Source organism: Lissotriton helveticus, chromosome 7 (assembly GCF_964261635.1).
Source record: "Lissotriton helveticus chromosome 7, aLisHel1.1, whole genome shotgun sequence".
Lineage (NCBI taxonomy): Eukaryota > Metazoa > Chordata > Amphibia > Caudata > Salamandridae > Lissotriton > Lissotriton helveticus.
Window position 1 is genome coordinate 391,230,813 of NC_136068.1, and position 17,813 is coordinate 391,248,625.

General features: G+C 45.4%; 1 protein-coding gene across 3 annotated transcripts in view; it reads left to right on the forward strand.

The window, feature by feature from the left end:
- The window catches only part of PHF20 (PHD finger protein 20), a 1,067,420-nt gene that overhangs the window by 142,760 nt on the left and 906,847 nt on the right, over positions 1–17,813 (forward strand). For all 3 annotated transcript variants that reach the window (XM_078652233.1, XM_078652235.1, XM_078652234.1), the window contains exons 3-4: positions 815–986; positions 4,073–4,157. In XM_078652233.1, the coding sequence (XP_078508359.1) occupies positions 815–986; positions 4,073–4,157 (257 nt within the window). The remainder of the gene's footprint in view (positions 1–814; positions 987–4,072; positions 4,158–17,813) is intronic.

The following is a 17,813-nucleotide window of genomic DNA, read 5'->3' on the forward strand; positions in this document are numbered from 1 at the left end:
GAAGGACCTGACTGAATGGAGCTGTTGTACCATTTTAAAGATGGCGAGGCCAGAAAGTGACTTTTTCCTCCCAAGTGATGAATAAAAAGACCGGAGCTGTCACTGATCTGTTGCGGCCCCCACTGTTGGTTCTCAACCAGTTGGTGAGCTGACGGTATTTGCGTTCTTTGACAGAGAGCCCACTTGCTGTGCTTCTCAAGACAACTAAGCAAGAAACCCTTTGCGAATGATTGTTGTGGGCGCTCAGGTGAAAACTCAATAACCCACAGAAATTGCTGTGGGAAACTCAAGGCTGGGCAACACTACAGGGAAGTGTAGGACATTTTTTTCACCCCAGCAATGATTTCCTGTCTGAAGAGGGACCATGTTTGTAGTGCATAGTAGGACATAGAATGTGGGGAAGGGCAGACAGCCTATCTCTGGTTGTGTGTGCAGCTCTTGCCGTGCACTTGGGCACAGTCCTTTGTTCAGATGATGCGCCTCACAGGCTCAGTCTGACAAGCTGCAACGGTCTTGCTTCAGGGATGGTGAGCACAGTCCTTTGTTCTCCATTTTAGTATGCAATTTCAAACCCTACTTGTACACTTTGCTTTCCAGTGGTTTTTGCTAGTCGTCTGCACTTGAAATCTTATCAGGCTGATTTGAATGAGCAAATATGAATCCGGAAAATTAATGGCTTCTGCACCATTGAGTTTCGACCCTGTGGCTATCAAAAAAGTTCACCAAGTGTTTTGCAAATGGGAACACTGATAATAGGATTTTGGTGTTTTACTTGATTGTGAAATATTGAAGTGAGCTTACTTGTGTTTTGCAGGTATGCAGGTCTTATTGAAGAAATCAATTTTGAAGAAGGGAAGGTACTTATTCATTTCAAGCACTGGAATCACCGCCATGATGAATGGTTCTGTTGGGACAGTCCTGATCTGCGCCCTGAAGAGAAGATCCAACTCCGGACAGAAGGCTTGCATAGTGAGCCAGTGCAACCTGTAAGTAGCGACCATTTACTATAGACCATTCCTTGTAAGCAGCAAATCTTGAGAAAGTGTTTTACTGGTGGCGTGTGTATATGTTGCACAATATTTGAAATTTCAGGTGGCACATGCAGTGATTTGCGGATTTCAATTCTTTTTTTTTTTTTGTTGTTTTTTTTGTTTAAACAATTTTTATTTTGTAGTTCAAGACTGCTACGGAGGATTCTTCACCAACTGACATTCCTTGATTGGACCCTCCCTCCACCCATGGTTCCCTCCCATAAACAAAGAGTTTTAAAAGTAGTCATTATCATAGGCATTGCTTTACTCTTGTCCTGTCATAGCATCCAGAAGGCCCTGATAAGCCCCCCAGCCACTCCATATATTCATCCATTTGCCTGGGCATCCCTTAATTTCATAGACCTGGCGTTCTGCAGCCCTGCACCAGTCCATGTCCAATCTCAACTCTCCATTACTCGGTGGCTTAGTTGTACGCCATCTACAAACAATATTCTGATTTGCCACTGCAATCTAGTCTAGTGTACATTCCAAAGCATTCCTCACCCCAGATATTCAACTGAATAGTTTTCTGTGTGAGCCCTTGGTCGTGAGGCCAGCCTCCTCATGAAGGCAGCCACAGACCCCTCTCCCAAAGCCCTCTAATCGTGTGCAGTCCCAGAATGTGTAGGAGCTACCTCCCCCCCTGCATTCCACAACCCTGGCGCACTACCGGCCATCTTATGTAAGAGCTTTCGTGTGTATTAGGACTTGTGAAGGCCGCAGAGTTGAATCGACACTTCCCCGGGTAATCAGAGTGCCTCCTCCCTTTCCTCCTTTTAGTCTCTCTCTTGTGCGCTCTCTCTCTCCTTCCTCCTCTTTCTCCTCTCCCTCTCTTTCTCCTCTCCTTCTCTCTTTCTCTCTCCCTCCCTCCTCTCTCTCTCTCTCTCTCTCTCTCTCTCTCTCTCTCTCCTTCCTCCTCTCTCTCGTCTACAGATTTCAATTCTCAGTGTACAACTATAATTGTTCAAGCAGAATGTGTTTTGCTTCATTTGGTCATCAGTCTTCCTCTTAATGCACGCCCCCCAAAATAGAGCGGTATGGTTAATGTTCATCCAGCGTAACATTGTTTTATGCATCCCTATATCGTTGCAATGAGGTTCTAAGATGCTAGTGAATTAAACTGCAAATGTTTCTGGAGGATCAAGTCTTCTAACTCACCCCTAGTGCAAATGTAACATCTTGTTTACGTTCATATGTTATGCTCCAAGTTATTCCCAGCCTTTCATTCACTTTGCAGCTTTTTGGGTTAAGAGTTCAGTGCCCTTCAGTACTTCCACAATGGTAGATGGTTGAGCTGTTTAAAAGACTATTAGGTTTTCACTACGCATGGTCAACATGTACTTGCACTACTGTATTACACTATTTATGTCCTATTTTACAACTCCAGCATTAAAATGTAAGTTGCAGCTATTAGTGCTTAGATTAACATACCTGGGCAACGGTCCCCCACTGCCAACAAAATGGTGGAGCCTTCTCTGACAAGCTTGATGATATCTTCACACCAGTTATTTATTTTTTCTCCGCTAGCACACTCTTTTGTAAAGCGAAACATTTCAAAACCCTGACATTGAGCACGTTTTAGATGCAACGAACTGGAGGAACTCGGGATCTATGTTTCTGGGAGTAGGTGTTTTAACTATAGTACCAATGAGGTCCCCAGGCTGAAGTCAATTATGCTATTACCTAATTGATTACACCCTACATGCTCCAGTGTTATACTGCATGGGGAAAACCCATCTATCCACTGTCTTCACTCTAGCAGAGGAAAGAAAGCTTCATTGTCATTCTCCTTGTATGTGGCTGTCAGCCACATGGTGTACTCCACACAATTTTTTATCCTTGCGCATGTAGCAATGCAACATTTGGTCAAGAATTGTGACCTAAGTTTTAACCCATTCCCCCCACACTTACTTATATTCTCTGCTGTGAGTTAAACCTATTTTAAAGGCATTCTTTCATTATCAACACTCTACTGCCCATGCCTCAGACATCATTTAAAAAATACATACTGATTGCTTTTTTCAAAAGAACTGGTGTGCGGGCTTACTTATGTGGGGGAAGGGGGTGTAGAAGACATGACTGTACATGAATCACGCCTGCATGCTTGCTATCACATCATGCAAAGCATCTTAAACTAATCAAGAAGTTTCCATTTCTGTCTGTGGGCTAAAGTTTATAATGTGGCAGCCCTAGGAGTAACTGAAAAATCATAGAGGTCATTTTACCCTTTGGTCAAATCCATTCAGAATGGTCTCCCATAGCAAATTTGCCTTCAAAGCGAGAACCTAAAATTCTGTAAATGCATGAAATCTTCCTCTCCGGGATCTTTTCAGCTGCCTTCTCTGCAGCGATCAAGTGCCCAATTCTCTTGCTACTTGCACTCCCACACCCAGCATCAGTCACAACAGTTGTTTGTCTTAGATATTACTTGTGCTGCCAGAGGCAGAAAGTATTTCTATTTTAATTATTTTGTTATGAGGTTCTCTCAGAGCTTGGGTCCGACCTGATTTCTTCCACGCATATTACATGGGAAAAGGGATATTTGGCCCGCATGCCTAGACTTTTACATAGTAAGTTACGCTTAATTGAAGGAGGGAGAAGGTTTTCGTCTTTGTGGGAGAAAAATATTAGAAAGTGGCCTCTTTAGATGGATCCAGAGATGCTGAATGTACAGTGCAAAAAACAAACAAATTCCATATTTTTTTTATATCCAATTGCTAGATAATTGAGTCTTTTGCACTAAGGTAAGTTATGGTGGAAGATCATGAGACTATTTCAAAGTGGAACATTATTATTGGGAAATAAATAGAAAAGGCAGTTGATGTAGAGGAAAGGGTCAACGATTTGCTGTCTAGTGAGGCCTGTAAAAAGAAACAAGTTTACATTTTAAAGATAAAAGTAACTGCTTTGTAATTACATTTCAAGTAAGTTTTCTTTACTTCCTATTTGGTCATCCTTCACAATGCTATGTTTTCCATTTGGTTGATATTCTTTATTGCACTGTGATTTAATTATCAACTTTTGAAAATTTTGCCTTGTAGGAGTTTCGTGTAAATCAAAAGGTGTTGGCTTGCTGGTCTGATTGCCGATTTTACCCTGCTAAGGTTACGGCTGCTAACAAGGATGGTAAGAATGAGATTTATCCATGTGAAATGTAATGGAAAAAGCTTTATATACTTTCATAGGGCATTATAGCAATGACCCTACAGCTAATGCCCAAGTGGAACAAGCTTCATTATTGAATTAATTTTACTTAATATATCTGTATGTTTTTCTGTTGTTCTTCATAAGCGATTCAATTTGCTGCCTTGGTTTGTGTTTATGGCTATCAGCGAAGATCCCAGATTGAAGCAGGAAAATTACTTGTAATCCTAGTTTTCCTTCTTCGCACTCTAAATTAAAGTAATTCACCATGTTCATCATTACTGAAGGATCAGTTTGGTTTCTTCAGGAGGGTCAGATTACTGAGGTTCTGTGACAGCAGACTTAGGTTAAGCTACTGTAGAGCATGATTAGACAGTGATGCCGCTGGCTCACTTATAGGAGATGTTAAATGAAACTGTTGGCTGTTTGGCTGTATTATTCTCATTTTCCTTTATTTAGTCCATCAAAAAGATTTGTGAAGCTATGTAGTCTCATACTATTGCCTAATATCCTCTTTAAAGAAAAAATAATTGTAATGTTCGAGGCATATGAGCTGTAGATCACATGTTTTGCATAAGCCTGCTATCTAGTGTTGGGTCCGGATGTTTGCACTTTGTTTTTCTTAGAAGAAGTCTTTTCCAGTCACGAGGTATCTGACTCCTCCTTTCGGTGATCGTACGCATGGGCTTCGACTCCATTGTTAGATTGTTTTTTTCTTCTATCGGTTTATGACGTGAATGGCTGTGCTCCGGTTCGGCACAGTTTCTCGGGTTCCCCTTGGCGTGCAATCCACTACCCTCTACTGTATTGTTTCTCAATTGCGTTTCTCATTCTCTGCGTATCGTTTCCATTCAAAGTCTTCGATCAGAAGATTTGTGGAGGACCGTTATGCCTACCTGTGTGGGGCCCTTTAGCAGTCGATAGAACAGACTCCATTTGAATTTTGTCCCGAGTGTCGAGCTAAGTATCCGCGGTCCAACTTGCAATAAGTATGCAAATTGTGTCTATCCCCAGAACACAACGAGCAGGACTGCGTCGCGTGCCGATCATTTAGATCCAAGAAAACGCTCAATGACCGTCTGGCTCGACGTCACGAAATGCATCAACAAAGGGGCTCTGCACCGGACATCTTTGGGTAAGATTCCGACCAGGAAGAAATCCACGCACTAGGAGCCGAAGAAGAGGAAGAACACATCTTGGTATCTGAAGCCGACTCCGACACGAAAGAGCAAATAACACCGGTTCAGCATAAAGTGAATACTGACACTTCACTGCCCCAATACTTACAGAAGAAAAAGGCGCTGGTCCTTCCTCTGACCACGGGCCAAGGTCGGCACTGGAAAAGGTTTCAAACGCCCGCCCTCCGGCTCGGCACCGAAACATACAGACAAGCCTTCCGGCCCGAGATCGGGACGACTCAGTTCGGGCACTGATCCGAAATCTTAGGCATCGAAATTAAAGTACGTACTAGTGACCATTCCTCCGGCACCAAAAACTAAATCTTCGGATCCAAACCCTTCGAAGCCGAGCCCTTGGACAATTCCGGCACCAAAATGCAAACCACCTCCTCTTCCATTCAAAAAGCCTTGTTTCGACGTTCCGCCTTCAAATACGGATCCGAAACAAAAAACTGCCCATAAATCCAGACACTGGACATATTCATATGAAATTTAAAAGGAAACCAGAATTACCAGAGGAATAACACATTCCACTTAAAAGAATGAATGTGTCCTAATCCTCCTCCTCCTCCTCCTCCTCCTCCTATTACACCTCCTTCAGCTATTGACCCAAATGTATTGAATACACCCACAAATTCTCCACAACCACAGTCCGCTGATCACCAAGATGATGGGGATATACCTCTGGGCATAATTCCTGATCCATGGGAGGATTACAATACAGATCTTAATAATAACTAACCAGATCTATACCCTTCCAAACCCTCCCCACCAGATGACACTATAGGATACATAGAACTACTCAATAGGGCTGCTGAGTATCATAGGGTACAACTGCATAAGGAGACCCTTGAAGAGAATTTTCTCTTTGAGACTTCCTCCCAAAGAGCAACACAAACACTACCTATGCTCAAAGGAATGCTTAAACACACAGACAAGATTTTTAAAGACCCCATGCATGCAAGGATGATCACATCCAGAGTAGACTAGAAGTATAAGGCGCACCTACTGACCCTATCTACATCAAGGGCCAAGTTCCATTAAACTCCATGGTAGTATCTAACAAAATGAGCAAACTCGCAGTCCACAGGAGGTGCCCCTCCTCCTGATAAGGAGTCAAAACTCATAGATGTCTCTGGCAAAAGAGTAGCTGCGCAAGCTGCCAATCACTAGCAAATATCATATACCCAACCTCTTTTAGCTCGCTATGACCGGGCTCATTATGACAAGCTAGAAAAATTAATAACATTTTTGGCAGATGTACATATGAGTAAAGCTAGTGACCTAATTAAAGAATGAATTTCCAACATATCCATTAGATGTTCTTTAGATGCATGTGATACCGCAGCTTGTGCAGTAAACACACTAGCGTTCTGCTACGGTGCCACACTTGGCTCAGAATTTCTGTGTTTAATCCAAAGATCCAAGCATCTATTTTAAATCAGCCCTTTGATAAAGAGCACCTCTTCAGGCCTACAGTAGATACTTCTTTAGAGAAGATGAAGAAAGATACAGAGGTCGCAAAATCCATGGGGGTTTGCAGCTTCCTTCCAATCGGGGCTCCTTTCAATGCTCCTTTTACGGGGGGCTCAAAGAAAATATCAGTAAATCCCTCCTCCTCTTACAAAGGCAATAATCAGTCGCCCTCTTCAAGAGGTTACTTTGGAGAAGGATTTAGAGGTAATAACGGCAAGGGAAGAGGTAGAGGCAACTCAACACGTACTTCCCCTGCCAACCATAAACAGTGACTTCCTTCCTCTACCCCGACCATTCCACTCCTGTCGGGGGACGTCTCTCCAAATTTCTACCTGTCTGGAATAAATCTCTTCAGACAGATGGGTTCTGCAATTTATCCAATTTGGTTATTGCCTGGAACATACCGCCACTCCCCCAAACATTTCTCCACGATCACACATGTCACAAGAAGATCTGAACCGTCTCAAACAGGAAATTCTCTCCTTATTAGAAAAAGGAGCTATAGAGCCAGTCACACTACAGTATCAAGGGTCTGGCGTATACTCCCCTTACTTTCTAATACCTAAAAATGACTGCTCTCTCAGGGCTATACTAGACCTCTGAGAACTGAATCTCTACATCCAATCAGACCATTTTCATAAGGTAACACTCCAGCAAGTGCCCCCACTCCTTCAGCAAGGTGATTTTCTGTCTACTTTAGACTTGAAGGACGCCTACTTCCATATCCCAATACATTCCACTCATCGTAAATACCTCAGGTTTATGGTATCGGGACAACATTACCTGTTTGCTTCCATTTGGAGTCGGCACTGCTCTCAGAGTGTTCACCATATGCCTAGCAGTGGTCGCAGCTCATCTACGAAGACAACACATTAATGTCTTCCCATACTTGCACGACTGGCTCATAAAAGCCAGTTCACAGGTAAAGTGTCTACAAAACACTTACAAAACAGTGCAGCTGCTACACGATCTCTGATTCACAGTGAATCTGTCCAAGGCCCATCTCCAACCCTCCAACATGCAAACGTACTTGGGAGCCACTCTCGATTAGCAAAAGGCTCTAGCCTTTCCCAATCTGGCCAGAATCTGCAACATTCAGGTTCTAATTTCCCAGTACCAGCCTCAGCACTCATTGCGATCTCGGGTGTTCATGCAGTTACTAAAAATGATGTCTTGCATCTCAATAGTTCCCTATGCAAGACTTCTAATGCGTCCCCTTCAAGAATGTTTAACATGTCAGTGGAACCAGTCTCTGGGTCAGTTTTCAGATCTAGTGTTAATAGACTCAAAGCTCTCTGTAGTGGTGGAATCCCAAAAACTTTTCCAAAGGGCAGCCCTTCATCGACCCAGTTCTAAAGATAGTGCTAACAGCAGACACATTGCTCACTGGTTGGGGGGGGGCTCATCTCCAAACTCACACTATTCAGGGCATGTGGAGTCAACAGCAAAAGCAGCTTCACATAAATCATCTAGAACTGCTAGCAGTATTTCTAGTGCTCATAGGCTTTCAAGGTCACCTTGCAGGTAAAGCTGTCCTGATACGTACAGACATCATGACAGCCATGCACTGTATACAAAAATAGGGGGGGAAATATTCTCTCCAGCTGTCACAACTTGCACAGGACAGTTGGAAGTGGGCCATACGCTACAAAATCTATCTCCTCGCAAAACACCATCCGGGAGTAGACCATCAGATTGCAGATTTGCTCCGCAGGCAAAGACAGCATAATTATGACTGGAAACTCCACCCTCAAGTTCTCCTCCCGTACTTTCAGATGTGGGGCTTCCCAGACCTAGATCTGTTTGCCACACACCAAAACGCAAAATGTCCAAGCTTCAATTCCAGGTATCCACACCCATTGTCCAAGGGCAATGCAATATGGATGAACTGGTCTGGGATATTTGCCTACGCTTTTCCGCCTCTCCCACTCATTCCACTAGTGGTTCGGAAACTCAGGCAAACATCCCTCCGGTTAATCCTCGTAGCTCCCACATGGGCATGTCAACCTTGGTTCACCACATTGTTGGAGCTCTCAGTAGTTCCTCATCAAAAACTACAACTCCCATCCAATCTCCTTACACAGAGCCATCAAGAGAAGACCCCCAGATCCCACACATCTCAGCCTTGCAATCTGGCACTTGAAGTCATAGTTTGGCTACCTCAATCTTCCGCCAGACTGTATGAACATCATTAAAGAGGCTAGACGTTCTACTGCAAAGGCTTGCTATGCAGCAAAATGAAGCGGTTTGTTAATTATTGTAATAACAATCATATCAACCCACTTGATGCTTCAATTCAAAGCATCATTTGTTATTTACTGCATTTACAATGCTCAAATTTAGCACACACATCCATACGCTTATATCTCGCTGCAATAGTCGCGTACCTTCAAAATAGATATTTGTCTATTTTCAAAGTGCCTGTTAAGGCATTTATGGAAGGACTCAAAAGAGTTATTCCCCCAAGACTTCCACCTGCCCCAGTGTGGAATCTTAATAATGTTCTCACCAGACTAATGGGTTCACCCTTTGAGCCATTGCATAAATGTGAGCTGCAATTGCTCATTTGGAAAGTTGCTTTCCTCATTATCACATCACGGAGAAGAGTGGGTGAGCTTCAGGCACTAACCATAGAACAACCATTTTTACAAGTACATCAAAACAAAGTGGTTCTTCGGACTAATCGTACATTTCTACCCAAAGTAATTTCTGCCTTTCACATCAATCAATCTGTTGAGTTGCTGGTGTTCTTTCTTCAACCAGATTCTGTGGCAGAGCGTGAGCTAAACACCTTAGATGTTAAACGAGCATTACTCTATTACATAGAAAGGACAAAACCTTTTTGTAAAACTAAACAAGTCTTGCCTTGGCTCCACCTCACAAAAGCAACCCCATTTCTAAATTGGGTATTGAACGGTTGATAGCTAAATGTATCCAAACCTATGCCAAAGCAAAAAGAACTTTAATAATTCCCCCTAGAGCGCTTTCCACTTGTAAACTGGTGGTTCGAGGCATGTGGGCTGCTGAATTCATATCTATAGCATAGATCGCCGCCTAGTGTTGGGTCCGGATGATTGCACATTGTTGTCCTGGAAGAGTCTTCGAAGTATCACGAGATAGGTGGCTCCTCCCCTGGACTACAGTGCGCATGGGCATCGACTCCATCCCCAGATTGTTTTTTTCCGCCATTGGGTTCGGATGTATATTCGTTATCTCCAGTTCGGAATCGATATAGACTTTTCTTAAGGCCTGAAGGCCTTTTCCTATACCGTCGGTATTGTTTTTGCGATCGGTGCCCAACTGTTCCGGCTCAGTTACCGAGTCGGACATTCCGAGGAGTCGCGTGACTCTTGGTACTCGAGGCCCAGTCGACGCAACAAGCATGGAACGGAGCCCGTTCAAGAAATATCCCGTGTGTGGATCGAAGTATCCCCACATCGACGTCCACCCGGTGTGCAACAAGTGCCTGTCGCCGGACCACGATGAAGCCAACTGTATGGCTTGTTCCCGGTTTCGATCGAAGACGATTCGACTTCGGCGCGTGGCGCGCCTGGAGGCCCGGCTGTATGCCCCGGCACAGGTGGACATCTTCGAGAGAGAAGAAGCAGACGAACAAGAAGTTCATCTTCAGATTTCACCTCCTGCGGAGGAGATCGACTACGACGCGGACGTCGAAGCGCTCGATGCAGAAGAAGTCGTCGACGAGGTAGGAGACGACAACGAGGCCTATGGGGCCATGGAAGATAACTCAGGCGAAGAGCTATGCCCCGTTCGAACAATCACTAAGGCTCAGGTCGCGGGATCACCACACGGCCTTACCCAAGACCTTGCACCCAAATCCACGACCTCGCCTGCGGGCCCGGCTACGGACACTTCTGCGGAGCCGCCGGTTGTCAAAACGAAACCGAAAGTGAAACCCTCAGTGTCGACGAAACCAAAAGTGATGGAGACGCCAACGAAACAGAAGACGTCTGTCCCTCTGGCCGCCTCCTCGTCTTCCGATATGTCGGGGCAGCCGAAGAAGGCTGTTGACCCGGTGAAGTCGACCAAAGGCGTAGAGCCAAAGTCGGTCAAGGGCGTCGATCCACAATCGAACAAGGGCGTCGAGCCGAAGACTGGGGCCCCAACCCCAGGAGTCAAGGCCGCAGGCCCGAAGTCGTCGGCGCCAAAGGCCGTCGGCGCGGAAGGTGGACACGGCGCACCTAAGAAAGCTGCTCCTGTCCCTCAGCCAGAGAAGACCAAGCCATCGACGCTCGAGTCTTCACACGCTGGTGGACCGAGGACGTCTGTCGGGTCGACTAAACCGTCCGCTTCCTTTACGAAGCAGGTGTCAGACTCACTGCAACGCATCAGGATCAAGGCTTCCACAGTCGATCCGAAGGATGCTTCCACCCCGAAGCAGGCTGCCAAAACGCCAAAGTCTTAGACGCCACTCCTGTTTACGTTGCCGCCTAAGGTGGCACCGAAGGCCTTCGCACCAAGGTCGGTCACCAACGTGCCCGTGCAAGGGTCTGCAGGGTCGAAGCCTTCTCCGCAGCTTGGGAGCTTGAAGCATCGACAACCCTTGATGGAGGACCAGTCGGAACACTATCGACGCCGACACCGGTAAACTTACCCTCTACAAGAGAAAGATCCCGGCGACGCAGCCTTTGGAGTCCTACACGATTCCTTTGAAGCGCAAGAAGCCTTCTGCGGATTCCCCGGTTCTGGTTGAGCCACTTGCTCCACAGACTCCAAGAGTTGCCACACCCTCACCCACTTATTCAGATGTGGAGGCAGTGGCGGTTCCTTTATATGGGCGGAAGGGCTACGCCCTCGTCCTTTTTCTGCCCCCTAATTTGTGCTTTAATTTTATTGCACAATTGTGACGAGTGAAAACAACTTTGTGCCAAAGTGCCAGTAAACTGACTCGGGCTGTCTGATGACTTCAGGCAGCGTTCGCAAGTCAGGTTTATGGCAGGCACAAATCATTAACTCTGGGCATGCGCCAGCAACACAGATTTGCCGGCTGAGGAGCTCACAGCCCCGAGGGTTGTGACGTCACCAGCTCGGCAAAGCTATTGAAGTCTTTGCTGAAGGACCTCCCCCGCCATTAAAGCTATTCCTGGGCGCTGACGGCTTCAGCTCCACAGAGCCAGGGCTACACATCAATCATAGCTGAGCAAGCCTCACTGTAGTGTTAACCCCACCCTGCCCTGACTGTGACCAATCAAATTACGGTGTCTGTCAGTTCCCTCCTACTGCCTGTGGGAGCGCGGGCCAGTGCACATTTCAAGTTATTGTTGCTGGCTGTGTACTGTGAAAGTTGTGCTAAGATGGCGCATTTACCTCAAAGTGGCGCCGTGCAGATTTTGCGTCCGTTGTAATGTACACCAAACACCAACCACCCAGGCTTACAGGAGGTGGTTCGTTGGCAGAATTACTGTGGCTTACTGCCACTGCTGAGAAGAACGAAGAACGGCGCCAGAGAGAGATCTGCTGTGTCTCTCCTTGCCATGTACTTGTGGGACGGTGAGGGGATGTATTCCCGAAATTGGAGCTCCTTTCCGCCATTAGATGCAGCGAGAGCTTCTTCGTGGTGAGTGGGTTTATCTGTTTGCAGTGTCAAGGGCAGGTTACGAGTGAAAAGCAAGACTTTGCAGTAGGTTGGTCATTAGCAGCTTCTGGCAGCTTGTACAGCTCAAATCAGCTGCGTGCCTTTGGAGTAAAACATAAAGCCTCGTTCCCCGCAATTGTTATTTATTTAGTGCATTTTTATAAAGCCTGACATTACCCGAAGGTGTCAGAGTGATGTAAAAATAGATTAGAACCAGTTACGTTACAAAATTGTTATTTATTTAGTGCATTTTTATAAAGCCTGGCATTACCCGAAGGTGTCAGAGCGCTGTACAATAGATTAGAACCAGTTACGTTACAATGCCCAGTACGCACGTGATGTCTGGATGCATATTCCTGTCAGAGCAGTGGGGGGAGGGGGGAGGGGGTTCATGTACAAAAGCTCCATTCCACTCGGGCATTGGAGCCTCCACATGCCTTCCTCCGAGCCACAGTCACCCGTTACAGTTGGGCTGCAGAAACAATAGGTAGGCAGACTACGGGGTTAACTTATGCCTGCACAAACCTGCCTTAACTATAGGCATATGTAATTGGGTCCCTCCTACACTTCTCTTGGTACGGGACATCAGTATAAACCTCCTTTTAATCCTCTCCTCCTGTGTGCCTCGATATGTTTCCTTTCATCAACACACCCTTCTTGCTCTCTTTCACTTACTTCAGGGCCTGCTGCTAATTAACATTCCGCATTTCGAACCACATGCCCCAGGAAGGGTGAGAAGCAGACCTACTGCAGTGCCGCCTGTGGTTTACCAAGCTTCCGTTTTACTGGCAGAAGGCTGCCCTTCACAACAATGCTCAAGGAATCGTTTTTTATTAACTCTGGTGTGTGGGATCAGGTTGGGTTCAGACATTGCCGGAGTTGTTGTAGGGTTGGCGGGGGCTCAGGACCTGTTCCTATGGCCCATGCCTGTTTGATTTTCAGAAAGGAGGAGTTTCCTGCAGGTCATATCTGATTCGGCTTGAACGGGGGTAATTTTCACACATTTGGAGTTGTAATCCCATACAGTAGACCTGCTTTTCACACGTTTATTTTAGGCGCCATATCAAGATCGTGTGAGTCTGGGCACATTACTTAATCTCCCTGTGGCTACAAAAATGAATATGTTGTTCTGTAATAGCTGGTGTTCATGTAAAGAGATTCAGAAAAGGGGGTGGTGATGAATCGTTCATGTAAAGCGACAATACTTTCAGGTTGATATTACGCCATATAAAACTGCAAAAAAATAAACATAAACCTGTAAAGCAACAAGTAATAGTTGCTTGCCTTTACTGGCCAGAGAATCTTTGCGATGTTGTGACATTTTTATTGCATAAGCACACAAAGAAGCACACAGGGTTAGGGATGGAGACTTAATACGAGCTACAATAGGCCAAAGCCTAAATAATGGGTCTGATGCCTTTTTATCCTCGCATTCCATGTGTACTTGCCCTGTACTGTACACATTTCCAGCCCGGGTTAAAGTCCCCTTAGATCTGTGCAATTAACTGTGGTTTTGCGTTTGTAGGCCCCATAGGCGCTGGTTTGCAATGTAGTGCTGCAGCCCTTCGACACAACTAAACAAAGCACTTTTTTCTTTAGTGTTTCTTAGAAATAGAAAACCAAGAATAAGTCACAGCACATTAAAGCACAAGTTCTTTGAGGTAAAGCTGATTGAATCGCATGCATGATTTAAAAAATTGCATGTTTACTTATTTATTTTTCCAACTCAGTTGTTTGGCAATCATTGTAGTGGTTTTTATATAGCACCATTGAAACCCATCAGTGATAGAGTGCTTTACACAGAAAATAGTTACTTTAATGGAAATGAGGCATAGATGAAGACAAAGCAATCAGATTTTTTAAAGGTACATTAGGGATCAGATTTACAACATTATGCAAACCAATTCTGGGAGTGGTGATGAGGATGGGTGGCTTTCAGCGTTCATCTGTCTAGGATCAATAACATGGTTATTATGGTTTTACTGTTTTCAATATGGCCTGTTCTCTTATTTTAGGTGTTGTATGTGTAATGTGTTGGCTTACGGAGCATACAGTGCTCCTACCATCCTTCATTGTGACTCTGCATGTGATTCTTTAAAAAATTGTCTCTTAGAACTTTAGTGATTGCTACTTAATTCAGATGGGTCTATAATGTTTTATCCACTTTTGACACATGAAAGGCAATGTTTTCCACTCAGATAATCCAGATATTGGGGCTGCAGTTTGCAACCAGAGATGTGAAGTTTGACCTTAAGTCTATTTTAAATGCTGAATGTAGTAATGTAGTATTAAGAGAACTGGGGAATATTAGATCTGTAGGTTAAGCAACCACTGCATCGCATTGCATTATCAGCTCGAGTGAACCCCCATGTTGTTCATTACGTGACCACAACGAGACTATGAAAGTTTGTTTGCCTGACATGTGGTGTGAAGGTGAATAAAGTAATGACGCATGTTGTTTGCTTCCGGCAGTCACTGCACGCGCTGGCACTGATCTCCTTTGTGTGTGAGATTTCCGTAATCTCACTTTTGTTTTCTTATTGAGACCTAGAAGAGCAAAGAGCAGTGATTAATTTGGAACACACATAGGTGTCGTTGCCCAAACTGGTTCTAAGGAGGCCGCCACCCACTTTTAACCCCTGGTTTGGCCCACATTCGAATGGTAGGTGTGGGGCGGTGGGTGTGTGTGGGTGTGTGTGTGTGTGTGTGTGGGGGGGGGGCGGTTGTGTGTGTGTGGGGGGGTTGTGGGGGGGGGTTGTGTGTGGGGGTTTGTGTGTGTGGGGTGTGTGTGTGTGTGTGTGGGTGTGTGTGTGTGTGGGGGGGGTGTGGGTGGGTTTGGTTGGTTGGTCTGCCATGAGCAAAGACCTAAAACTTAAATTATAAACAGTAAGGTGGCTATACGTCATCCTTGTCCTACTAATGAGTAATCCTATTAGTGAGCACTTACCTGCTGGTACATCCAACCAAGTTAATTTTGTTTGTAAAGCGCACACTGTTACTAGTTAAATTGCTTCTAGGAGGTGCTTTCGAGAGCAGCACCAGTACGTGTGAGAGAGGTTTGCACTCAGCGCTTGTGATTGTATGCTGCATTCATTGGTTGGTGTTGTCTTCCCTGCTGTGGTTACAGTTGTGGTCACTGCGTTGGTCTCTACCCTGATGGCACCTTTGATCACTACTGGAGTCCTGTTATATCATTAGCTCTGTAGTACTTGCATCAGTTGTTGCTACAGTGGTGGTGGCAATTGTCGCATCGGTTGTGACTCAATCGAAACTGTTGATGCTATTATACTCCACTGGTGTGGTTACTACTGTGGTCGCTGCTGTTGTCCCTGCAGTGCAGACAGCGGTTGTTGCTTGTATGGTCCTTGTCATGATGGAAGCTGTGATTGCTTCATTGGTAACTGCTATGACAGCACATGTGTTACTGCTGTAGTGACAGCTGTTGTTGCCGCTCTGGTCCCTTCTGTGGTGATAGATGTGGCTACTACTGTAGTCTCTGCTGTGAATGCTCACTCAAGTCACTGGTAGTACCGGGGGCAGAATGTGTGTCAGGAAAACTGCATATTTCAGTCGCATAAAGGGACTGTTTTTCATTGCCCTTACGAATGAAAAACTCAATTCAAAATGTACAAGTGCTCAAAAAAGCCCCGAAATCCCCTGTTTATATTTTCCCAGGCATTCTCATGTTTGCTGTTAAATGAGATCTTGCCAACGCAAAATCTGTCTCTAGCAGACCTGATAAGATGTAGCCAGGGGCCACAAAGGTAGAATGCAATTTTCATTTTAAAGGGCCAGTAAAGCATTTTATCCCGCTCAGTAAACTGTTCCTTTCTCTAGCTGTCAGTACCAAACCGAGTCGAGCTTCATCCCCATTCAGGGAAACATTCTGTTTACAAATAATGGAAACAGCTGGTAGCCGAAGCGGAATATTTCCGTGTAGCGTATGTAAATACAATTCCCTTTTTCAAGTGCTACTGAATAGGTTTTCATATTATGGCAGGCAGGCATTAGCTCAACTCTAGCTTTTCATGATGTGTGAGTAGTGAGACAGACCGACCCTCTGTTATAATCCATGACAATGTTGTTTGTAAGGCGCACGCAACATAATTGAACTGCTTCTAGGTGCTTTTCTGAACAGAAACGGTATTAAGTGTGAGGGTGGTTTGCATAGAGGGGGCTTGTGGGATTTTAAGGCAGGCAGGCAAGCCTTGCTGGCCGGGTTAGGTGGATCGACTCTAGCTTTTCATGGTGTGTGACGAAGGGACTTCACTGCCCACAGGGCCACTGCTGTAGGGTTACTTGGCGATCTGCTTTGGGTCCAACACTTAGGGTTGAGCCTCTGGACATCAACAGCAAAAAGGGGTCTGGTTGTCAGAGGACAGTAGTCGCTGACTGCCCAGACGCCCCTAAAAGGACAGGCGCTACCGAGGTCTATTTGGTGCTGCTGACACTGCTTAGTGCTGGGCTCATGGTAAGGGGGGCCGAACTATAGAGGTGAAGAACTGAATAGAATTGACTCAGTTGGAGCCCATGACCCCTCATTGCCATGGGACACCCTAAAACACTCCTCGCATTGCTCTGCCATAATTTGTGGCCCCAGGTCATGTTTATCCTAGAGAGAGATCAGAGTTTTGTCTAATGGAGGTTTTGACTCATGGAAAGGTAGCAGAGAAGGTTAATATGCCTGCTGCAAGGAACATGTACCTGATCGAGATCACAAAATGCTGTAAATAGGTCAGTGAGTCACTGCATTTGTCTTTTATGAAGCTCTGTTGTTATACTGAATAAGCAGCTACCTAGTATGTTATATGACAGCTCTTTAATAATATAATACCTGCACTTTCACAATTGCTTTTTTAACCTTCCTGCTTTCTCAAATTTGCTTGAAAATGCACCATTTTTCCACTATTGTTTCAAAATTTTCTCGGGGGGAAATCCCCCCGAACCCTCCTTAGGGGGTCCGGGCTCGCTCGCTACGCTCGCTCGCTAGGGTGCAGTATCATTACCAGTTTACGCCCCACCACTTTCAAATCTCACCAGCCGCCACTGTGTGGAGGCTGGGGAAGGTGATGACGAAGAGTATAACTTTCCTGCCAACACTGATCCTGAGGATCACCAGGACTCTTGGGCAGATGCAGGGGACCCAGGGGATCCGCAAACTGCCCCAGACACTCAAGTGTACAATATCAAAACCTCTCCTACTGAGGATTCTGCGGCATTTAATGCTCTCATTGAGAGGGCGGCTACAAACCATGACGTCCAGCTGCACGCTGACCCTGTTGACGTGGACTTCCTTTTTGATACCTTTTCCACAGCAGAAAAAACTGTCAAAACTCTCCCAATGTTGAAAGGGGTTCTCAAACATGCTGCAGACATCTTTAAAGAACC